The sequence below is a fragment of the Carcharhinus amblyrhynchos genome, chromosome 25 (genome assembly GCF_965287045.1).
Source record: "Carcharhinus amblyrhynchos chromosome 25, sCarAmb.v2.hapA, whole genome shotgun sequence".
NCBI lineage: Eukaryota > Metazoa > Chordata > Chondrichthyes > Carcharhiniformes > Carcharhinidae > Carcharhinus > Carcharhinus amblyrhynchos.
Window position 1 is genome coordinate 6,553,582 of NC_137348.1, and position 22,473 is coordinate 6,576,054.

A 22,473-nucleotide genomic window follows, 5' to 3' on the forward strand; every position below is an offset into this window, starting at 1 on the left:
CGGTGGGCCAAATGGCCTCCTTCTGCACCGTAGGGATTCTACAATTCACAGTCTGAAGTATAGGTGGGGAGGGGTGATTTTTGCAAAGCCCTTGAAGGTGGGTTTGGAAGGGGAAAGGGGGTTGGGGTGAGGGTTGGAAAATGAAAACAAGTGTCTTTGGACAGGAATGCCGTTGTATTTCCACCTCCTACAGCTTTTTTCACACTGGGCTTGCATGTGTGGCCAAAAATCCACTCAGCAGGCCTGGGATGGGGGGCATTGAGCTCATTATTAGATCAATTAGCGACTATTTTGCCAGAAAAATGGTGTTTTACCAGTGGCACAAGGGATTCCCTCGCTGTTTCTGCAGCTTATTAACTCACAGGCAGTCAGTGCACAATGGGAGGCTGGAGAAGCGTGAGACTAACATTGAATCTGAACATGAAAGTTAGCATGAGGCCATCCATAGGCAGAGGCTCACTCTTACAACATTAGCTTCCGGAGACTGCTGTCACAGACAGTGCAGAGTGCAGAGGTAGTATCATAGAGACCTCACAGTGCAGAAGGAGGTCATTCAGCCCATCAAGTCTGTACCGACCACAATCCCACCCAGGCCCTATTGACATAACCCTGCACATTTACCCTAATAATCCCCCTGACACATGGGTCAATTTAACATGGCCAATCCATCTAACCCACACATCTTGGACTGTGGGAGGAAACCGGAGCACCCAGAGGAAACCCACAGAGACACGGGGAGAAAATGCAGACTCCACACAGGCAGCAACCCGAAGCCGGAATCAAACCCGAGTCTCAGGTGCTGTGAGGCAGCAGTGCTAACCACTATGCCACCATGCTGCCCATGATAGTTGCCTTCTCTTGCATCCATCTTCTCTTGTGCCATTTACTCTCACTGCAGCCAACTGCACACTGGGACATTGGTTAGCACTGCTACCTCACAGCATCAGGGACCCGGGTTCGATTCCAGCCTTAGGTCACTGTCTATGTGGAGTCCGCACATTCTCCCCGTGCCTGCGTGGGTTTCCTCCGGGTGCTCTGGTTTCTTCCCACGGTCCAAAGAATTGCAGGTTAGGGAGATTGGCCATGCTAAATTGCCCCTTAGTGTCCAAAGATGTACAGGTTAGGGGAATTAATGGGGTAAATGTGTGGGTTTATGGGGATAGGACAGGAGATGAGCCTCAGTAAGATACTCTGTCAGAGTGTCAGTGCAGATTTAATGGGCCGAATGGCCTCCTCTGCACTGTAGTGATTCTATTAAATCTTGTGCATTGATGTGCCCTCCCACCACCTCAACCTGACCTCCTTCCTAATTGGACAGTGAACCTGGAAGGCAGGTTTTTCATTGGATGCTTCCAGGATGATTGGACCTGCGGTCTTGTTACAGTGGCCATTGGGGACACGACCCGAAATTATCCCCATGTTTGGAATACCTCCAAGGTGGAAAAATCCAGACCAGCATTTCTAAATTAGTGGATGGTGCTAAATCGGAGATTGTGATCAGTGCAAAGGGAAGTCTACAAGATTATGAGGGGCATGGACAGAGTGGATAGTCAGAAGCTTTCTCCCAGGGTCAATTACTAGGGGGCATAGCTTTAAGGTGCGAGGGGCAAGGTTTAAAGGAGATGTACGAGGCAAGTTTTTTACAGAGAGGGTGGTGGGTGCCTGAAACTCGCTGTCGGGGGAGGTAGTGGAAGCAGATATGATAGTGACTTTTAAGGGGCGTCTGGACAAATACGTGAGTAGGATGGGAATAGAGGGAAATGGTCCCTGAAAAGGTAGGGGGTTTTAGTTCAGTCGGGGGCAGCATGGTCAGTGCAGGCTTGGAGGGCCGAAGGGCCTGTTCCTGTGCTGTAATTTTTTTTGTTCTTTGGAGACTGTGACTAACTTGCAGAATGGATGTTTTGTTGGCAAATTAACTTCAGTATAAGTGATAATGGACTAAAAAGCAAAAATCCAAGATGTCACAGAGATAGGTGACGTTATAAGCAGTGTAGGTAAAAGTATAAAATTACAAAGTGAATGGGTGACACTGTGGCAAATGCATTTCAATATCGGCAAATGTGAGGCCACCCACTTTGGACCCAAAACAGATAGAGTAGGGTGTCTTCTAACTGGTGAAAATCTAGAGGCCAGTTGGCAGTCCAGGTACATAGATCTTTAAAATCCTGGGAATAGTCACAGAAAACAAACAGTTATAGAATCATAACACTGCAACGAAATGATTAGTGTCACAAATAGTCTTACATTAACACTGCAATGAAGTTACTGTGAAAATCCCCTAGTGGCCACACTCCGGCGCCTGTTCGGGTACATTGAGGGAGAATTTAGCACGGCCAATTCACAAAACCAGTATGTCTTTTGGACCAAGCGCCCTAGAATCCTAACAGTGCAGAAAGAGGCCATTCAGCCTGCACCGACAACAAACCTATCCAGGTCCTATCCCTGTGACCCCCACATATTTATCCTGTTAATCCCCCGACATTTTTGATTTGATTTATTATTGTCACATGTATTAGTATAGAGTGAAAAGTACTGTTTCTTACGCGCTATAAGACAAAGCATTCCGTTCATAGAGAAGGAAACAAGAGAGTGCCGAATGTAGTGTTACAGTCATAGCTAGGATGTAGAGAAAGATCAACTTAATGCAAGGTAGGTCCATTCAAAAGTCTGACAGCAGCAGGGAAGAAGCTATATCAGACTTTTGTATCTTTTTCCCAAAGGAAGAAGGTGGAAGAGAGAATGTCCGCGGTGCATGGGGCCATTGATTATGCTGGCTGCTTTCAACGAGGCAGTGGGAAGTGTACACAGACTCAATGGATGGGAGGCTAGTTTGCGTGATGGATTGGGCTACATTCACAATGTTTTGAAGTTCCACTAAGGGGCAACTTAGCATGGCCAATTTTTTTTTAATTCATTTGTGGGACATGGGTGTCATTGGCTGGCCAGCAAATATTGCCCATCCCTAGTTGCCCTTGATTAGGCTAACTTGCATGCCTTTGGACTGTAAGAGGAAACCGGAGCACTCAGACGAAACCCTTGCAGACATGGGGAGAACGTGCAAACTCCACACAAACAGTTACCCAAGGCTGGAATTGAACCTGGTTCCTTGACGCTGTGAGGCAGCAGTGCTAACCACTGTACCACCGTGTGGTCCTAATGATGCTGTTTGTATCTAGAAGGGAGGTGGTCCACTTTGGTAGGAATAATGGTAGGAAGGATTATTACTTACGTGGCGAAAAACTGCAGCAGGCGACGGTGCAGAGGGACCTTGGGGTCCTTGTGCATGAGTCGCAAAAACCCAGCTTGCAGGTGCAGCAGGTGGTCAGGAAGGCTAATGGGATGCTGGCCTTCATAGCGAGGGGTATTGAATATAAAAGTAGGGAGGTCTTGCTGCGGCTGTATAGGGCATTGGTGAGGCTGCAGCTGGAGTACTGTGTGCAGTTTTGGGCGCCGTACTTACGCAAGGATATTTTGGCCTTGGAGGGAGTGCAGAGGAGGTTTACTAGGCTGATGCCGGAGTTGAGGGGGTTAAGCTATGAGGAGAGGCTGAATAAACTAGGCTTGTACTCGTTAGAGTTTAGAAGAATGAGGGGAGATCTCATTGAGACGTATAAGATGATGAATGGGATGGATAGGATAGAGGTGGAGAGACTCTTCTCGCTCAGAAAGGATAGTAGGACTAGGGGGCACAGCCTCAAGATAAAGGGGGGGCAGTTTAGAACGGAGTTGAGGAGGAACTTCTTCACTCAAAGGGTGGTGAATCTCTGGAATTTTCTGCCCGTTGAAGTGGTGGAGGCTACCTCGCTAAATATTTTTAAGACGCGGGTTGATGGGTTTTTGATAAGAGAGGGGATTAAGGGTTATGGGGAGAGGGCGGGAATGTGGAACTGAGCCACGACAGATCAGCCATGATCTTATTGAATGGCGGGGCAGGCTCGAAGGGCTAGATGGCCTACTCCTGCTCCTATTTCTTGTGTTCTTATGTTCTACGTAGAATACAAGCACACAGAAATTATGCTGCAGCTATATAAATCCCTTGTTAGGTAGACTACACCTACAACAATATGAACGATTTTGGGTACCACATCTTAGAGTGATATTATTGGCCTTGGAAGAAGGGTTTGGTTGTTTTATCAAAATAATATCTGAATTCCAGTGGCTAAATTAGGAGGAGAGACTAACTAAACTTGGGTTGTTGTGTCTGGAATTTAGAAAGTTAAGGTGTTATTTGATTAAAAGTTTCAAGATATAAAAAGGAACAGATAGCATCATAGAAACCCTACAGTGCCAAAGGGGGCCATTCAGCCCATCAAGTCTGCAGTGACAACAATCCCACCCCAGGCCCTATCCCCACATCCTCACATGTTTACCTCGCTAATTCCTCTAACCTACACACCCTGGGACCCTAAGGGCAATTTAGCATGGCCAATAGACCTAACTCTCACATCTTCGGACTGTGGGAGGAAATGGGGGCACCTGGAGGAAACCCACACAGACACGGGGAGAACATGAAAGGGGAGAGATACAAAAGGGTCCAGAGGGGCAATATTTTCACACACTGGATGGTGAGTGTCTGGAACGAGCTGCTGAAAGTAGTAGTGGAGGTGGGTGCAATTTTGTCTTTCAAAAACCATTTAGACAGTTACATGGATAAGATGGGTATAGAGAGGTATGGGCCAAACGCTGGCCACTGGGACCAGCTTAGCGGTTTTAAAAAAAGGGCAGCATGGACAAGTTGGCACGAAGGGACTGTTTTCATGCTGTAAGCCTCTATGACTCTAACATGTAGAATCTGCACAGAAAGTGACCCAAGCTGGGGAATCGAACCCAGGTCCCTGGAGCTGTGAGGCTGCAGTGCTAACCACTGTGTGAAATTGCTTCTTGGTTTTGAGAGTCTAGCTACAGGAAGCACGGTCTAAAGATTGGAGCCTGACTTTTCAGGAATGAAATTAGGAAACATTTCTTCACGGAAAGGGCTACCGGTCTAGGATTTTTTGCACTGCAGTCACAGACGTGCGACTGGAACATGCATCCTGCATTTTAGGGGCAGGAAGGTAACACATTTGAAGATAAGCCATGGTATACTTAGCAAATTCATCAAAATGGCAGCTTAACTTTTCAAAATCATTCTTTTGTTTTTCAGTCAACGGATTATTCACAAAATTACCCGGAACAGACCTATCAGGCGTTATCAGCGAAGAGAAGTCACGTCAAAGATGGTTCAGAATAATGAGTGCTTTGTTATAACAGTGGTGGTAGCGCTAGTGGCAATTTTTATTTATTCCTACTCTCGATGTGAGCCCTGTGATGATAAATGGATATCACTGGATGTGACAGGTCAAGTTTCATTTTCAACTCCTTTCTGTCACTGAAACTGTCCTTAAACTGTATGCTTTACTTTGGGATTGCTGCTAATATTATTGAAATGATGATGGCGGTGGAAAATGTCTGTTTCCAGTCTTAACTATTCCACCAAAAACAGAAAATGCTGGAAAATCTCAGGAGTCCTGACAGCATCTGTGGAGAGAGGATAGTTTCGAGTCTGGATGACCTTCAAAGAACAATACAGCACAGGTACAGGCCTTCCGGCCCAGCCTGCATTGACATGCGCTTTCTATTCCTCTGTTTGCCTCCCATTCATGTTTCTATCAAGATACACCTTGAACTTTGTTAAGGTGCCTGCTTCCACCGCCTCCACTGGTAAGGCGTTCCAGGCACCCGCCACCCTCTGTGCAAGAGAAACTTTCCCCGCATGTCTCCCCTAAACTTACCACCTCTCACCTTTGCCCTTTTATAGTCAACACATCTACTCTGGGAAAAAAGCCTCTGACTATCCATCCTATCTCTGCCTCTCATAATTTTGTAGACCGCATCAGAGGTCATCCAAACTCGAAACATTGGCTCTATTCTCTCTCCACAGATGCTGTCAGACCCGCTGAGATTTTCCAGCATTTTCTGTTTCAGATTCCAACATCCACAGTATTTTGCCTTTAAATATTCCAATGACCTCCTGACTGGCCTCAGATCCTCCATCTTACACAAGCTCTCCATATCCTACCTCACACCAAGAGGGGATTTTCCAGCCTCCCCACAGAATGAGTGCAATTTTGCGGCCTCACTCATCCCAAAACCATACAATCCCACCCACGGTCAATGGACCTTCCCATGCTCCGCCCCTCGCCCGCTCTGATTCCTGTGACAGAGGCGGGGGTCAGTAAAATTCCAGCTCATGTCTCTTGCAGCGGGAGGCAGCGCACCACTTACTGGGATCTTACGATCCCACCACTGTCAATGGGATTTCCCACTGACTGCACCCCACTCCCGGGAAACCTGTGGCAGGGGGGTTGCGCCGTGGGTGGGCCCATCTAGTCCCCCTAACACTAAGGGAGCTAATCCCCCTGACACAAAGGGGGCAATTTAACTCTCACATCTTTGGACTGTAGGAGGAAATCGGAGCACCCGGAGGAAACCCATGCAGACACGAGGAAAATGTGCAAACTCCACACAGACAGTGACCCAAGCTGGGAATCAAACCCAGGTCCCTGGAGCTGTGAAGCAGCAGTGCTAACCACTGTGCTACCATGCCATCGCCTGCTACCGTGGTCTACACATGAGTCCAGATACAAGGCAATGTGACTGACTCTTAAATGTCCTCTGAAATGGCATAGGAAGCCACACAGTTGAAGGGCAATTTGGCATGGGCAATAAATGTTGGTCCAGCCAGTGACACCCACATACCATGAATCAACTTTCAAAAATCTTATGTGGCTTGGTGTCAAAGCGACACCAAGCCACATAAGCTCCTGTGAATACCATGGGACATCTGACAATATTATAGGTCCCAAAAAAATGTGTTATGAAACACTTATTCTATCCTTGGACCAACATTCATCTTTCACAGATGTTAAATCAGACACAATTTGGGTGGCATGGTGGCACAATGGTCAACACTGCTGCCTCACAGTGCCACGGACCTGGATTCGATTCCCGGCTTGGGTCACTGTTTGTGTGGAGTTTGCACATTGTCCCCGTGTCTGCATGGGTTTCCTCCGGCTGCTCCAGTTTCCTCCCACAGTCCGGGAGATGTGCTGGTTAGGGTGCATTAGCTGTGCTAAATTCTCCCTCAGTGTACCCGAACAGCCGCCGGAGTGTGGTGGCTGGGGGATTTTCACAGTAACTTCATTGCAGTGTTAATCTGAGCCTACTTGTGACACTAATAAATAAATTGAAAACTTAAAAATTTGGCCAGTCTGGCAGAACCTCTGAGAGAAACAGAGTTAACATTTCAAGTCTATTCTGACTCTTTGGAGCACAAATGATGACATTTAAATTTTTATTCAATTTTATATCTCAAAATTTGTTGTTAGTTGGTAGGGTACAGAGATTGTAATGAAAATATGAAAATGAAAACATAATGTAGAAAGTATGGCAGGGAATTCCACAGATTCACAACCCTTTGGGCGAAGAAGTTCCTCCTCAACTCAGTCCTAAATCTGCTTCCCCTTATTTTGAGGCTATGCCCCCTGTGTTCTAGTTTCACCTGCCAGTGGAAACAACTTCCCTGCTTCTATCTTATCTCTTCCCCTTGTAATCGTATATGTTTCCATAACATCTCCCCTCATTCCTCTGAATTCCAATGAGTATAGCCCCAGTCTACTCAGTCTGTCCTCATTAGCCAACCCTCTCAACTCCGGAATCAACCTAGTGAATCTCCTCCGCACCCCCTCCAGTGCCAGTATATCCTTTCTCAAGTAATATGACTCCAGACCAAAGTAATGTGGTTGACCCTCAACTGCCCTCCAACAGCAACTAGGAATGGGCAATAAATGCTGGCTAGCCAGTGACACCCATGTTCCATGATTGAATACAAAAAAAAAATTCAGGCACCAACTCAAACTCAGAACAGTTACAACTCTTTAACTCTTTTACTGAACTTCATCTCTTAACCGAACATTAATTCTTTAACTCAAAATAAATACTACCCAGTTTAGAAAGAATTGGCCAGGTCCATTCCCAACGATGAATCTATCCCGATGGTCTCTGAAGGCCCTTCAGGGCACACTTCTGTGATGGCTGATCTTTAGAGTTATCGCTGCGGACAAAGGCTCCAACACATCTCTTTATCTTAAACTTCTCACATTCTTCCAGAAGGTTCTCTAACACCCAACCAACTGTGTAGCAGGAAACCAATCACATTCCTCGAACAGCCAATGAAATTACTTGAAAATGATTCCACTTGGCGTGGATCAGATAACATACTGCCCACATAAAACCCATAAACCTCAATGCCAAGGGCAGGCCACCTCTGCTTCCCAAAGCACACCACAGGGACATGGGCAAAATCCCATCCAATGCCTTTGATTTTCCCAGAGTTTACCTGCAATAAATGTTGGATAAGCAGAGTCAATGGGGATAAGTGATGGAGAGGTAGTCACCAAAATACACCTGTTAGAATATAATTAGTGGCAGTTTTCCAAGTAAACAACTTCCCATATTTGGTCAATACAAGAAGCTTCAGGTCACAGTTCCCAGACCAGGTCATGGCTCACAGCAACTTTACCACCTGCATCTGTTTTTAATCATAAGCTGACCAAAAATCCCAGCATGCTTAACTCTCAGCCAGAATTATCCCTTAAAGCCAATAGTGTTGTTAAAAATCAATGTTGCTGTCGTTCTTTCTCCGTCCACATGCTACATAAATGCAATCTTTTTCCACTAACGTGACTTCTCTTTGCTGATTATGAATATAGGATTAGAGAAGGATTTTGCAAACAAACTGTTTGGGCAGCACGTGGCAAGTGAAGTGATCATCAAAGCGGTTAAAGGTGCTTTACAGACCCCTGATCCCAAGAAACCCCTCACCATGTCTCTCCACGGTTACAGTGGCACTGGCAAGAACTTTGCCAGTCGACTATTGGTACAGAACCTTTACAGAAATGGAATGAACAGTCTGTATGTCCATGTATTTGTGTCTACTCTCCACTTCCCACATGCCGAACTCATCGACCAGTATCAGGTAAATCACCACGTTATAATAATGATTCTTAATGTTTTCAGTACAGTGATAAATACCTGGCATTATCAACTGGCAAGTACATGAAAATCCCAATTTTTGTTTAGTTTTTAATGCAGGATCATTCCTAAACTGAGGTTAGCCACGGGGAGGAGATGCCGGCGTTGGACTGGAGTGGGCACAGTAAGAAGCCCCACAACTCCAGGATAAAGTCCAACAGATTTATTTGGAATCACAAACTTTTGGAGCGCTGCTCCTTCATCAGTTGAATGGAGAGGCAGGTTCACAAACATGGCATATTTATATACAGGCAAAGACGCAAGTGCAAAATAACAGTTGGAATGTGAGTCTTTACAGGTAATTAAGGTGTCTTGGTTTTTTTGCCATGTTTTATGCCATGTTTATGAAACCTACCTCTGCACTCACCTGATGAAGGAGCAGCACTGCAAAAGCTTGTAAATCCAAATAAACCAGTTGCACTTTAACCTGATGTTGTGAGGCTTCTAATTAAACTGAAGTCGATAGCAATTTTCTTTGCCCCTTCATTTATCATGGGACTTACAGAACATATCCTGAGAATTATAGGTCACTGTCACTGGATCAAATTTGTGGACGTTCCTCCCTTGCAGAGTGGGAGCACCTTCACCGCATAGGCTACCGCAGTTCACATGGGCAGTTCACCAACACAAGGGCAATTAGGGAGGAAGCAACGCCCGCATCTCAAGAATTAATTTTAAACAACTCTGCTTCATAGGAAGCATCCCTGTTCCTCTAAGATTGGGTTTTAAATCACCCTCCCATTCCAAATGGAAACCCAACACTATTAGCTAGAGCAGCACGACAGTGTCATTTTAACTTTGTGCCAATATCTTGTACTAAATATTATTGTTTATCATCTGCAACTTCCTACAAGGTGCATTTCCGGGGAATCATGGATCACATCAGATGTTAAGCCAGTGAAGGTGTTGGGTTGGCAACTGGTTCCACACAGCACGGTGGCACAGTGGTTAGTGACAGAGACCTGGGTTCGATTCCGGCCTCAGGTGACTGTCTGTGCAGAGTTTGCACATTCTCCCCATGTCTGCGTGGGTTTCCCACAATCCAAAGATGTGCAGGTTAGGTTGATTGGTTGTGCTAAATTGCCCCTTAGTATCAGGGGGATTAGCGGGGTAAATACATGGGGTTACCGGGATAGGACTTTGATGCGATTGTTTTGAATACTTTCTATGGTGCATCTGTAAAAGTTGCTGAGAGTCGTAGCAGACATAACAAACTCACTCCTGAGAAATTAGAAGCGTTGGTGGGCTTCCTTAACCACAGCATGGCAAGGAGGGACCAAAATTACTGTTGGGAACTTTTTCTTTTAATTTGCAGAATGAGTTGCAGACGTGGATTCGTGGAAATGTTACGTTATGCCCCAGATCAATGTTTATCTTTGATGAAATGGACAAAATGCATCCGGGCCTCATTAATGCTATCAAACCCTTCCTGGACTACACCAGTGCTGTGGACAAAGTGGATTATCGAAAAGCAATTTTCATCTTCTTGAGGTAGGTGCGCCCCAAATAACAAGCAGATTCAGGATGGTGAAAATTGGACAGGTTCCCAGGTTCCCACTCATGATCAGTAACCAATGACTCTGATGAAGGGTCATTGGGTGGGATTCTCCAGCCCGCTCACCCCAAAACCAGAGAATCCCGCCTGCGGTCAATGGACCTTTCCGTGGTCCTGCCCCTGCCCACTATGACTCTTGTGGTGGGCAGGACGGGGAGAACTCTGCCAATGATATTTCTAAGCATTAGACACAATTTTATTCTAGTATTCCAATGGGGAAACTTGTGGGATTGGGTGCAATGCTGGTTTACACTTTGCCTTGTTTGACTTCCATCAAAGTTACTCGAGTGTAATATTAAGCAGGGGATAAAGCTGCCATTCGACCTGATCCCACAGGATACCCACCCTGTGTGTTAGGGTAGAAATTGTCCCATTCTGATCAGCTTCAGGAAGAACTGAAGAATGTAAAAGTGCAACCATGAAGTAGAAGAAATCTTGAAAATCTTTAAAAGTGCCTGCTTGCCAAAGATGTGCATGTTAGATTCATTGGCCATGCTAAATTGCCTCTTGGTGTCCAGGGATGGTAGGTTGGAGGGATCAGAGAGGTAAACATGTGCAGTTATGGGGATAGGGCCTGGGTGGGATTGTTGCTGGTGTAGACTCAATGGGCTGATGGGCCTCCTTCTGCACTACAGGGTTTCCATGATTCTATTACATTGAATTATATCGAGTCTACAGAACAGAAACAGACAATTGTCTCAATGGCCCATGCTAACATTTATACTTCATATGAGTCCCCTCCACCCCTCCTCATCTAACTTCATTAGTTATTATCTTCCTTTCTCCCTGATTTGTAAATCTAGCTTCCCCTCCAATGTGTCTATTCGTCTTAAACTGCTCCATTTTTGTTTAATTCATTTGTGGTCATGGATGTTGCTGGCTGGCCAGCATTTATTGCCCACCTGTAGTTGTCCTTGAAGGGCAATTGAGAGTCAACCACATTGCTGTGGCCCTGGAGTCACATGTAGGCCAGACCAGATAAGGACAGCAGATTTCCTTCCCTGAAGGGCATTATTTGGGTTTTTCTGACAATGGTTTCATGGTCATCAGTAGGTTTTTAATTCCAGATATTTTTTATTGAATTCAAATTCCACCATCTGCTATGGTGGGATTCAAACCCAGGTCCCCAGAACATTAGCTGTGTTTCTGGATTAATAGTCCAGCAATAATATCACTAGGCCATCACCTCCTCTAAGTCCTACATATTTATAAAAGCAAATTACTGCAGATGCTGGAATCTGAAACCAAAAGAGAAAATGCTGGAAAATCTCAGCAAGTCTGGCAGCATCTGTAAGGAGAGAAAAGAGCTGAGCTTGGGTCATCTGGACTCGAAAAGTCAGCTGTTTTCTCTCCTTATAGATGGGTGCAGTACGGTGGCACAGTGGTTAGCACTGCTGCCTCACAGTACCAGGGACCCAGGTTCATTTCCCAGCTTGGGTCACCGTATGTGTGGAGTTTGCACGTTTTCTGTGGGTTTCCTTCCGGTGCTCCGGTTTCCTCCCACATTCTGAAAGATGTGCTAGTTAGGTGCATTGACCCAAACCGGTGCTGGACTGTGGCGACTAGGGGAATTTCACAGTAACTTCATTGCGGTGTTAATGTAAGCCTTACTTGTGACTAATAAAGAACAACAAATAAAATTACAGTGCAGGAACAGGCCCTTCAGCCCTCCATGCCTTCACCGACTGAACTAAAACCCTTCCAGGGACCATATCCTTCTATTCCCATCCTATTATCAAGACGCCCCTTAAAAGTCACTATCATATCTGCTTCCATTATCTCCCCTGGCAACGAGTTCCAGGCACCCACCACCCTCTGTATAAAAAATCTGCCTCATACAGCTTCTTTAAACCTTTCCCCTCGCACTTTAAACCTTTGCCCTCTGGTAATTGATTCTTCCAGCCTGGAAAAAAGCTTCTGACTATCCACTCTCTCCATGCCTCTCATAATCCTGTAGACTTCTATCAGGTCGCCCCCTCAACCTCCGTCATTCCAGTGAGAACAAACCAAATTTCTCCAACCTCTCCTCTTGGCTAATGCCCTCCATACCAGGCAACATCCTGGTAAATCTTTTCCGTATGCTCTCCAAAGCCTCCACATCCTTCTGGTAGTGTGACGACCAGTATTGAACACAATATTCCAAATGCGGCCTAACTAAGGTTCTATAAAGCTGCGACATGACTTGCCAATTTTTAAACTCAGTGTCCCGTCCGATGAAGGCAAGCATGCCGTATGCCTTCTTGACTACCTTCACTTTCATTGCCACTTTCAGTGATCTGTGTACCTGTACACCCAGATCCCTCTGCCTATCAACAGTCTTCAGAGTTCTGCCATTTACTGTACATTTCCTATTTGTATTAGACCTTCCAAAATGCATTACCTCACATTTGTCTGGATTAAATTCCATCTGCCACCTCTCCACCCAAGTCTCCAACTGATCTATATCCTGCTGTATCCTCTGATGGTCCTCATTGCTATCTGCAAATCCACCAACCTTTGTGTTGTCCGCAAACTTACTAATAAATAAACCTTTTATTTTAGATGCTGCCAAACCTGCTGAGATTTTCCAGCATTTTCTCTTTTGGAGCCACATATTCACCACTCTTTGGGTCTCATGTATTCCCTGTTGGAGTGATGGTTGTTGACCTTGCTGTTGATGCTCAGTGACACCCTGTCCTCTTTGCCCCCGAACAGCAACACTGGTGGTGACCAGATCAATGAATTTACCTTGAGACGTTTGATGAGTGGGAAGGAAAGGGAGAGCATTAAGCTGGGTGAACTGGAAGATGAGCTCTCCATAGCGGTCTTCACCAACGACAACAGTAAGTGTGTGTCACTGGCAAGTGGAAGATAAAACCAGTGCACAAAAAGCCCAAAATGAATCCTGTCTGTTTCATATTACCTCCCCGTTCTAGCCCTGTTCCTGACTGAACAACTGTGCAAATCTTCTATATATTGCTTTTATTCCTCTCCTGTACATTTTTCAATTTGACGGGCAAATTAAACAAACATAGGGTTGTTTTCTCTGAAATTCAGAAGGTTATGGGGTGATTTGACAGAGATTTGCAAGGTAGTGGGCAGACCAGTGGTTAGCACTGCTTCCTCACAGCTCCAGGGACCCGGGTTCAATTCCCAGCTTGGGTCACTGTCTGTGCAGAGTTGGCACATTCTCCCTGTGTCTGTGGGCTTCCTCCCGCAGTCCAAAGATGTGCAGGTTAGGTTGATTGGCCATGATAAATTGCCCCTTAGTGTCAGGGGGTAGGGTAAATGTGTGGGGTATGAGAATAAGGCTTGGGTGGGATTGTGGTTGGTGCAGACTCGATAGGCCTCTTTCTGCACTGTAGGGTTTCTATAATTCTATGATATTAAGGAAAACAGATAGGATAAATTGGGAGAATCCATTGCCACTGGTTGCGGAGCCTAGGATTAGGGCATTGTTTAAATGTTAGTGCTAGGCTTTGAGAAGTGAAACCAGGAAATTAATTGTACAAAGGGTGGTGAAAGTTTCAAACTCTCTTCCACAAGCAGTTGGATCTTGATCAATTGCTAATTTTATATCTGAGATAGGTAGATGGTATTCTGGGATAATGTGCGTATTAGATTGTCTGGGCCATGCTCAATTGCCCCTTAGTGCCAGGGGGATTAGCAGGGTAAAGACGTGGGGTCACATGGAAAAGGGTCTGGGTGGGATTGTTGTTAGTGCAGACTGAATGGCCTCTTTCAGCACTGTAGGGATTCTACGATTCGAGATAAAGGTGGGTATGTGGAGTGAGGTTGCAGATCAGCCATGATCTCATAGTCCAAGCGGCTAAATGGCCTCCTCCTGTTCCTGTGTCTGTAGAAACGGTAAACATCCTCTCCTCAGCCCCAGCCTGCTGGCATCTTGTACCTCTGTGTTGAAAGCTCTGACTCAGCAAAGGAATGGAGGATGCTAACTGAATAATGCCATGATGAGCCATGAATCAATGGGACCGATTGAGTCCACGGTGGGTCAGCTAATTAACCAATTAATTTATTAACCAACAAATTAGCTAGTTGAAGCATAATGATCAGATCAAACCTCAACTTCAATCTCCAGTTAGATAAGGAGAGGGAGAGTTGTGTTGGGGTGGTTGGGAGGCACTCCTCAGCTGTTCCCAGTACCAGGGAAATCTCCACTGCTTCTCTTTTCTGCTCATTAACCTGTGACTCCTGCTGGGGACTGATGGGATGCAGATAGAATCAGGTTGTTAATATTCACTGCCAAATTGCACGCGGTTAATGTCTACAAGAGTGATGCACTGGAGGGAATGAGCATCAGAGTCAATGCCTCCAGGAGTGAAAGGGAGGAGAACCTCACAGCACCAGGGGACCTGGGTTCAATTCCGGCCTCGGGTCATTATCTGTGTGGAGACTGCACGTTCTCCCTGTGTCTGTGTGGGTTTCCTCCGGGTGCTCCGGTTTCCTCCCACACTCCAAAGATGTGCAAGTTAGGTGGATTGGCCATGCTAAATGGCCCCTTAGTGTCAGGGGCATTAGCAGGGTAAATATTGGGGCAACACAGTGGCACAGTGGTTGCCACTACTGCCTCACAGCACCTGGGACTTGGGTTCAATTGCTGGCTTGGGTCACTGTCTGTATGGAGTTTACACTTTTTCCCCGTGTCCGCGTGGGTTTCCTCGGGGTGCTCCAGTTTCCTTCCGCACTCCAAAGATATGCGGGTTAGGTTGATTGACCATGCTAGATTACCCCTTGATGTCAGGGAGATTAGCAGGGCAAATGTGTGGGGTTATGACAATTGCGCCTAGTTGCGATTGTGGTCGATACAGACTCGATAGACTGAATGGCCTCCTCCTGTACTGTAGGGATTCTATAAATAGCAGGGAAATCTGAAGCATAAAGGGACATTGGAATCCTGAACTCTCTTAAGGTTAATATGCAGGTTCAGTTAGCAGTTAGGAAGGCAAATTCAATGGTAGCATTCGTTTCTAGAGGGCTAGAACACAAGAGCAAGGATGTACTGCTGAGGCTGTATATGGCTCTGGTCAGACCCCATTTGGAATATTGTGAGCAGTTTTGGGCCCCATAATGAAGGAAGGATGTGCTGGCCTTGGAGGGGGTCCAGAGGAGGTTCACAAGAATGATTCCTGGGATGAAAGTTTGTCATACGAGAAGCAGTTGAGGAGTCTGGGTCGATACTTGATAGATTTTAAAAAGATCAGGGGGGAATCTAATTGAACTTAGAGGCCTGGATAGAGTGGATGTAGAGAGGATGTTTCCACTCGTGGGAAAGACTAGAACTCGAGGCACAACCTCAGAGTGAAGGGATGCTCCTTTAAAACAGAGATGAGGAGGTATTTCTTCAGCCAGAGGGTGGTGAATCCGTGGAACTCTTTGCCACAGAGGGCTGTGGAGGCCAGGTCGTTGAGGTCTTTGAGACAGAGATCAAAAGGTTCTTGATCAATAAAGAGATCTAGTGTTATGGGGAGAAGGCAGGAGAATGAGGATGAGAAAAATATCAGCCATGATTGAGTGGCAGAGCAGATTCGATGGGCCGAACGGCCTACTTCAGCTCCTAGAACAAAGAACAACACAGCATGGGAAACAGGCTCTTCAGCCCAACGAGTCCGCGCCGCCATTTTAACATTGTGAGTGCCCTTGTCTACCTATGACCTTTGTCTATATCTTATGGTCTTATGGAATTGAATTGAATTGGTTTATTGTCACATGTATTGAGATACAGAGAAAAGCATTGTTTTGTGTGCTCAATACAGACAAAACAGACTTGATGGGCCAAATGGCCTAATTGTGCTCCAATACTCAATAGCCTTATGGTCTAAGTACTTGGGATTAGTGGGGTAGAGCCATGGTGGGATTGTGGTTGGTGCAGACTCGATGGGCCAAATGGCCTCTTTCTGCACTGTGGGGATTTGATGCTGAAAATTGACATCGAAAGGAGGGACGTAACACCATTCTCACTCAAAGTATTGTAAATACCAGCAGAATTATCAATTTTGTTTCAAGAAAATGTTTCTCTTGCAGGTGGGTTCTGGCAGGCTAACCTCATCCAAGCCAACTTGATTGACCATTTCATTCCCTTCCTACCCCTGGAGTTCAAACACGTGGTGTCCTGTGTCAGAGCAGAACTTGCATCCAGAGGAGTCAGCAACGAGAGCATTGTCAACACAATAGCGAGCAGCATGGTCTATTACCCCAAAGAGGAGAAGCTATTATCAGTGAAAGGTTGCAAGACTGTGGCCTCCAAAGTGAATCTGTATTTCTAAGTCAGAGGGCCCACAGGAGGAAGGTTCTGCATGCTGTGACCAGAATCTTTGGCGTGGGCAGAATATCTGGGGCTGACTTGACAAGGCAGCCATCCACTTGTGGCTCTGTTAACTGAAAACCCCCACACAACTCAATTATTACCTTGAAAATCACAACAAGCAAATGGGTAAGTGCAAAGCGCCTTATCTAATGGAGCTTGCGTTAAGGAATGGATGGTCATGGAGCTGGAATTCTACCGCCTCACCTGCCCGCCATGGGAATCGGAATGGGGAAGAGGCGGACAATGGAAAGGTCCGTTGACCTCAGGCGGGATTTTATAGTTTCGGGACGAGTGAGGTCCATGCTGTCTAATTTTACCAGCACGTCCACCCAAGGGTTGGCACGATGCCGCCCAAGGCCAGCGGAGAATGTCGTTCTCCGAGCCTCACCCGCCCCCGGAATCGGGATAAAATTCCGGCCATCATCTGGAATTGGCACTGGGAAATGTCCGATGGAAGGAATCAAAAGTAACTTTGTTTGTGAGGTTTGTTTTTCAGTGAAGTGTGAGGGTGGTTTACACCTATTTGTTTTCAACCCAAGAACCATTTGAAGTCACAGTCTATTGCTTGTCTCCCAAATCACTATTGCTTGATAATTGCTGATTGTTTACAGAGAAATGTCACAGTACAAGGAGCCAGACCCCTTTGTTAAAATAAAAAGGCTGGGAAAGCAAATAGCTAGCCACAGGTGACCATTCTGGAAATGGAGGTGGCCGTGTACAAAAGGTGAGAATGTAGCTTTCAAAAAATCAACTGGCTTGTCACGCTCCAGGGTAAGAAACCCCCTTGCATAGAGGTTTGTAAAAATGTTGATTGCTGCCACAGTAAGGCCATAGATGCAGAATCAATTGAGATGTTTTAAGAGCAGATAGATACATTCTTGGGAGGGAGGACTACTGAGGAAGATGCAGAACACAGCAAATTGAGAGTGAAGAGAGGTGATGGCCTCTCATCGCAAAACTATTAATCCAGAAACTCAGCTAATCTTCTGGGGGATCCAGGTCTGAATCCCGCCACAGTAGATGGTGAAATTTGAATTCAATATAAAAAAATCTGGAATTAAAAATCTACTGATGACCATAAAACCATTGTCGATTGTCGGAAAAATCCATCTAGTTTACTATAATGTCTTTTGGGGAAGGAAATCTGCCGCCCTTACCCGGTCTGGCCAACATGTGACTACAGAGCCACAGCGATGCAGTTGACACTCAAGTGCCCTCAGGAAACTAGGGATGAGCAATTAATGCTGGTCAGCCAGCAATGCCCTGGTCCCACAAATGGACATGCACTGGAACATTACATTTCAGGCTTATCTTACATTTCAGCATTTCTTGTGCCTTTGTCTGTGTGTGAATTGGAAGCTGATATTTAAAGAGGAAAATTGTAGGAGGTAGTCTGTGCAATTACGTATTTTGATTTGATTTGATTTATTATTGTCACTTTTATTGGAATACAGTGAAAAGTATTGTTTCTTGCGTGCTGTACAGACCATTCATAGAGTACATAGGGAAGGAAACTTGGTTCTCACTGATGGTTTTGTTTTGCACTATGAATCTGCACCTACGAAAATCCCGACTGAATGAAAATCCCAGAATAGCCGCAATTCCAATCCAATAAAGAGGGTGATTAAACGATCGGCTTGGCCTAGTGAGCCGAACGCTGGCCTCTGATTCAGTATTGATGTGGAGATGCCAGCGTTGGACAGGGGTATGCACAGTAAGAGTTTGTGCTACCAAACAAACCTGTTAGATTTTAACCTAGTGCTGTGAGACTTCTTACTCTGATTCAGTAAGTTGTGGGTTCAAGACCCACTTCGGAATAATTTGGCGCATTATTCATGTTGAAACTCAGTGAGAGTACTGCTGCACAGTGGGAGATGCCATCTTCCAAACCAAGACACATTGGGTGGAATCCCCAGCCGCACTGGTCTAAAAGCCAGAAATTCCTGCCCCACCCTCAATGGCGTTTCACATTCTCTGCAACCCACCCGCTAAAATTCCAGTGGCGGGCAGGATGGGAGAACTCCGTCCCATGTCGTCTTCCCTGCTGGATGTATGAGATTCCAATGTACTGTCTGAAGATGAGGAGGGCAAACTGTGCACTGGCCTGCCCAATATTTGTCCCTCAACTAATATAGAAAATAGGTGCGGGAAGTAGGCCATTCGGCCCTCTGAGCCTGCGCCACCATTCAATATGTTCATGCACTTTCAGTCTCTCACTCCCAAAAGAAATTGGTTAGAAGTCTCATTGGTGTCTGTGATCCTTTGCTATGTGCAAATTAGCTGCTGCAAATCCTTTCATATTAACAGTATGGTGAAAAATATTGAATAAAATGAATTTAATTCTTTTAAAGCTTCTCTTCTGAATTCTAGTATCTGCACCATCCTCCACAAACACTGACATAATTGAACTGAATTTAACAAGGTACCTTGCAGGAGGCTGTTAAATAAGCTAACAGTCAATGGTGTTGGAGACAAGGTACTGGCATGGATAAAGATTGGCTGACACACAGATGGCAGAGAGTGGGGATAAGAGGGTCCGTTTCAGGATGGCAACCGGTGACTACTTGAGTTCCACGGGGGTCAGTGTTGGGACCACAATTTTTCACTAAAACATTAATAATCTGGAAGATAGAACTGAAGACATGGTTGCTCAATTTGTGGATGACACAAAGATATGTAGAGGGATAGGTAATGTTGAGGAAGTGGGGAGGCTGACGAATGACTTGGAATGATTGGGCAAACAAGTGGCAGATGAAATACAATCTGGGAAAGTGCAAGGTTATGCACTTTGGTCGGAAGAATAGAGGCATAGACTATTTTCTAAATGGGGAAGGGCTTCAGAAATCTGAAGCACAAAGGGACTTGGGTATAATGGTTCAGGACTCTCTTAAGGTTAACGTATAGGTTCAGTCGGCAGTTAGGAAGGCAAATTCAATATTAGCATTCATTTCTAGGGGGCTAGAATTCAAGAGCAGGGATAAGCTGTATAAGGCTCTGGTCAGACTCCATTTGGAATATGTGAGCAGTTTTGAGCCCCATACTTAAGGAAGGATGTGCTGGCTTGGAGGGGGTCCAGAGGATGTTCGCAGGAATGATTCCAGGAATGAACTGTTTGTAATAGGAGGAGCGGTTGAGGAGTCTGGTTTTATACTAGATGGAGTTTAGAAGGTTAAGGAGGAATTTAATTGAAACTTACAGAATACTGAGAGGCCTGGATAGAGTGGACGTGGAGAGGATGTTTTCACTAGAGGGAGAGACTGCAACTTGAGGGCAAAACCTCAAAGTGAAGGGACGATCCTTTAAAATTGAGATGAGGAATTTCTTCAGCCAAAAAGTGGTGATTCTGTGGAATTCTTTGCCACAAAAGGCTGTGGAGGGCAGGTCATTGAGTGTCTTTAAGACAGAGATACTTAGGTTCTTGATCAATAGGGATCAAGGGAGAAGGCAGGAGAATAGGGATGAGAATCATATCAATATAACTGAATGGCAGAGCAGACACGATGGGCCGAATGGTCTAATTCTGCTGCTACATCTTATGGTTTAATGGAATTGGATGCATTTGCTTTATTGTCACATGGACTGGGATACAGTGAAAGCCATTGTATTGTGCCCTCTATAAATACAAAACATCCCATTCTTGAGGCGAGAAGGAAAGATGATGCAGAATATAGTGTTGCAGTTACTGATCTGCTTAATATGTGATAGGGCCATTCTAAAGTCTGATGAAAGCAGGGAAGAAGCTGTTCTCGAGTCAGTTGTTACATGTTTTCAGACTTTTATATCTTTTCCCCAACATAAGAAGTAGAAGGGAGTATGTCTGGGGTACGTGGGATTCTTGATTATGCTGGCTGCTTTCCCAAGGCAGTGGGAAGTGTGGACAGAGTCAATGGACGGGAGGCTGGTTTGCATGATGGACAAGGCTACGTTCACAACCCTTGTAGTTCCTTGAAATATACAAGATCCTGAGGGGTCTTGACAGAGTGGATTTGGAAAAGATGTTTATTCTTGTAGAAATCTAAAATTAGGCATCCCCTGTTTAAGAAATGAGGAGAATTCTTTTCTCCCAAGAGCACCCTGAGTCTTTGGAACTCTTCCTGAAAAGGTTAGACGGGAACCATACGAAGCTGTGATTCATTTGGAAAGGATGCTTTCTATGGTGCATATGTGTAAATTGGTGAAAGTCGTAGTGGACATGCCAAACTTCCTTAGCCTTCTAAGAGAGGCATTGGTGGGCTTTCTTAACTACAGCATTGGCATGGAAGGACAAGGATAGATTATTGGTGATCTGAACACCTAGAAGCTTGAAACTCTCGACCATCTCCGCTTCATCACCTTTGATGCAGACAAGGGCACGTCCTCCATTACGTTTTATGAAGTCAATGACTATCTCCTTTGTTTTGTTGACATTAAGGGAGAGATTATTGTCATCGCACTATTTCACTGGATTGTCTATTTTCTGTACTCTTCTCGTCATTGTTTGAGATCCAACCCACTACATGGTACCATCGGCAAACTTGAAAATTGAGTTGGAGCAGAATTTGGCCACACAGTCATAAGTGTATAAGGAGTATAGTAAGGGGCTGAGGACACAGCCTGACCAGGCACTGGATAATTGTGGCGGAGGTGTCATTATCTATCCTTCTTGATTGTGGTCTGTGGGTTAGGAAGTCTTGAATCCAGTCACAGAGGGAGGAGCCGAGCTCGAGGCCATGGAGTTTAAAGATGAGTTTTGTTGGGATCATGTTGTTGAAGATTGAGCTGCAGTCAATAAAAAGGAGTCTGACACAAGTGTCCTTGTTGACCAGGTTTCACACCCCATGTTATTTATTTTCTTGGATTTTATTCCCCTTTCTCCACAATCATCGTTAACATGTGAAACTCAAGGCTGGTGGAAACAGATTCAATAATAACTTTCAAAAAGTTATTGGATAAACACGTGAAAGGGAAATTTGGCAAGTTGGGGAAATGGCAAGCTGGTGGGACCAGCAAAATTTGCACCTGGAGAACAGCCAGTATGGGCTTGAAGGGGCAGATAGCCTCCTCCTGTGCAGACACCATTCTGTCTTTGTGACTTTATAAGATGGGAGAAAGTTTTAACCTGAGGGTGAAGAATCATTTGATTTGATTTATTATTGTCACATGTATTAGGATACAGTGAAAAGTATTACATCTTGTGCGCTATACAAAACATACCATTCATAGAGAAGGAAAAATTGCAGAACATAGCATTACAGTCATAGCTAGGGTGCAGAGAAAGATCAACTTAGTGTGAGGTAGGTCCATTCAAAAGTCCGATGGCAGCAGGAAAGAAGTTGTTCCTGAGGCGGTTGGTGCATGACCTCAGACTTTTGTATCTTTTCCCGAAGGAAGAAGGTGGAAGAGAGAATACCCGAGGTGCGTGGGGTCCTAACTAGTGGGAATTATCCAAGTGAACTTCCCAAAATTAATCAAAAGCAATCTTTAATTGAAAGCCAGTCAATTCAGGCTGAGGGACATGATTGAAGTGTATAAGGTTCTGAGGGGTATGGACAGGGTGAGCAGC

At 45.3% G+C, this 22,473-nt stretch overlaps 1 protein-coding gene across 2 annotated transcripts; it reads left to right on the forward strand.

Moving 5' to 3' along the window:
- Positions 1 to 5,148: 5,148 nt before the first annotated feature.
- LOC145358293 (torsin-1A-like) lies at positions 5,149 to 18,685 on the forward strand. 2 transcript variants are annotated; one of them, XM_080212193.1, is made up of 5 exons: positions 5,149 to 5,337; positions 8,751 to 9,016; positions 10,388 to 10,563; positions 13,322 to 13,449; positions 16,649 to 18,685. In XM_080212193.1, the coding sequence occupies exons 1-5, from the start codon at positions 5,217 to 5,219 to the stop codon at positions 16,888 to 16,890; spliced, it is 933 nt and encodes a 310-aa protein (XP_080068319.1). In that variant the 5' UTR covers positions 5,149 to 5,216; the 3' UTR covers positions 16,891 to 18,685. The 2 variants fall into 2 exon arrangements, with proteins under 2 accessions (XP_080068319.1, XP_080068318.1); XM_080212192.1 differs by lacking the exon at positions 5,149 to 5,337 and adding an exon at positions 5,502 to 5,700.
- The last annotated feature ends 3,788 nt before the right edge of the window (positions 18,686 to 22,473 follow it).

What these genes read in the sequence shown, in the direction of transcription:
- LOC145358293 (XM_080212192.1), top strand. Translation starts at nt 5,547, where the DNA reads ATGACCTTCAAAGAACAATACAGCACAGGTACAGGCCTTCCGGCCCAG. An exon ending in TGCTTCCACCGCCTCCACTG is followed by an intron (nt 5,701 to 8,750) that starts GTAAGGCGTTCC and finishes TTATGAATATAG; the next exon opens with GATTAGAGAAGGATTTTGCA. An exon ending in GGTCTTCACCAACGACAACA is followed by an intron (nt 13,450 to 16,648) that starts GTAAGTGTGTGT and finishes TTTCTCTTGCAG; the next exon opens with GTGGGTTCTGGCAGGCTAAC.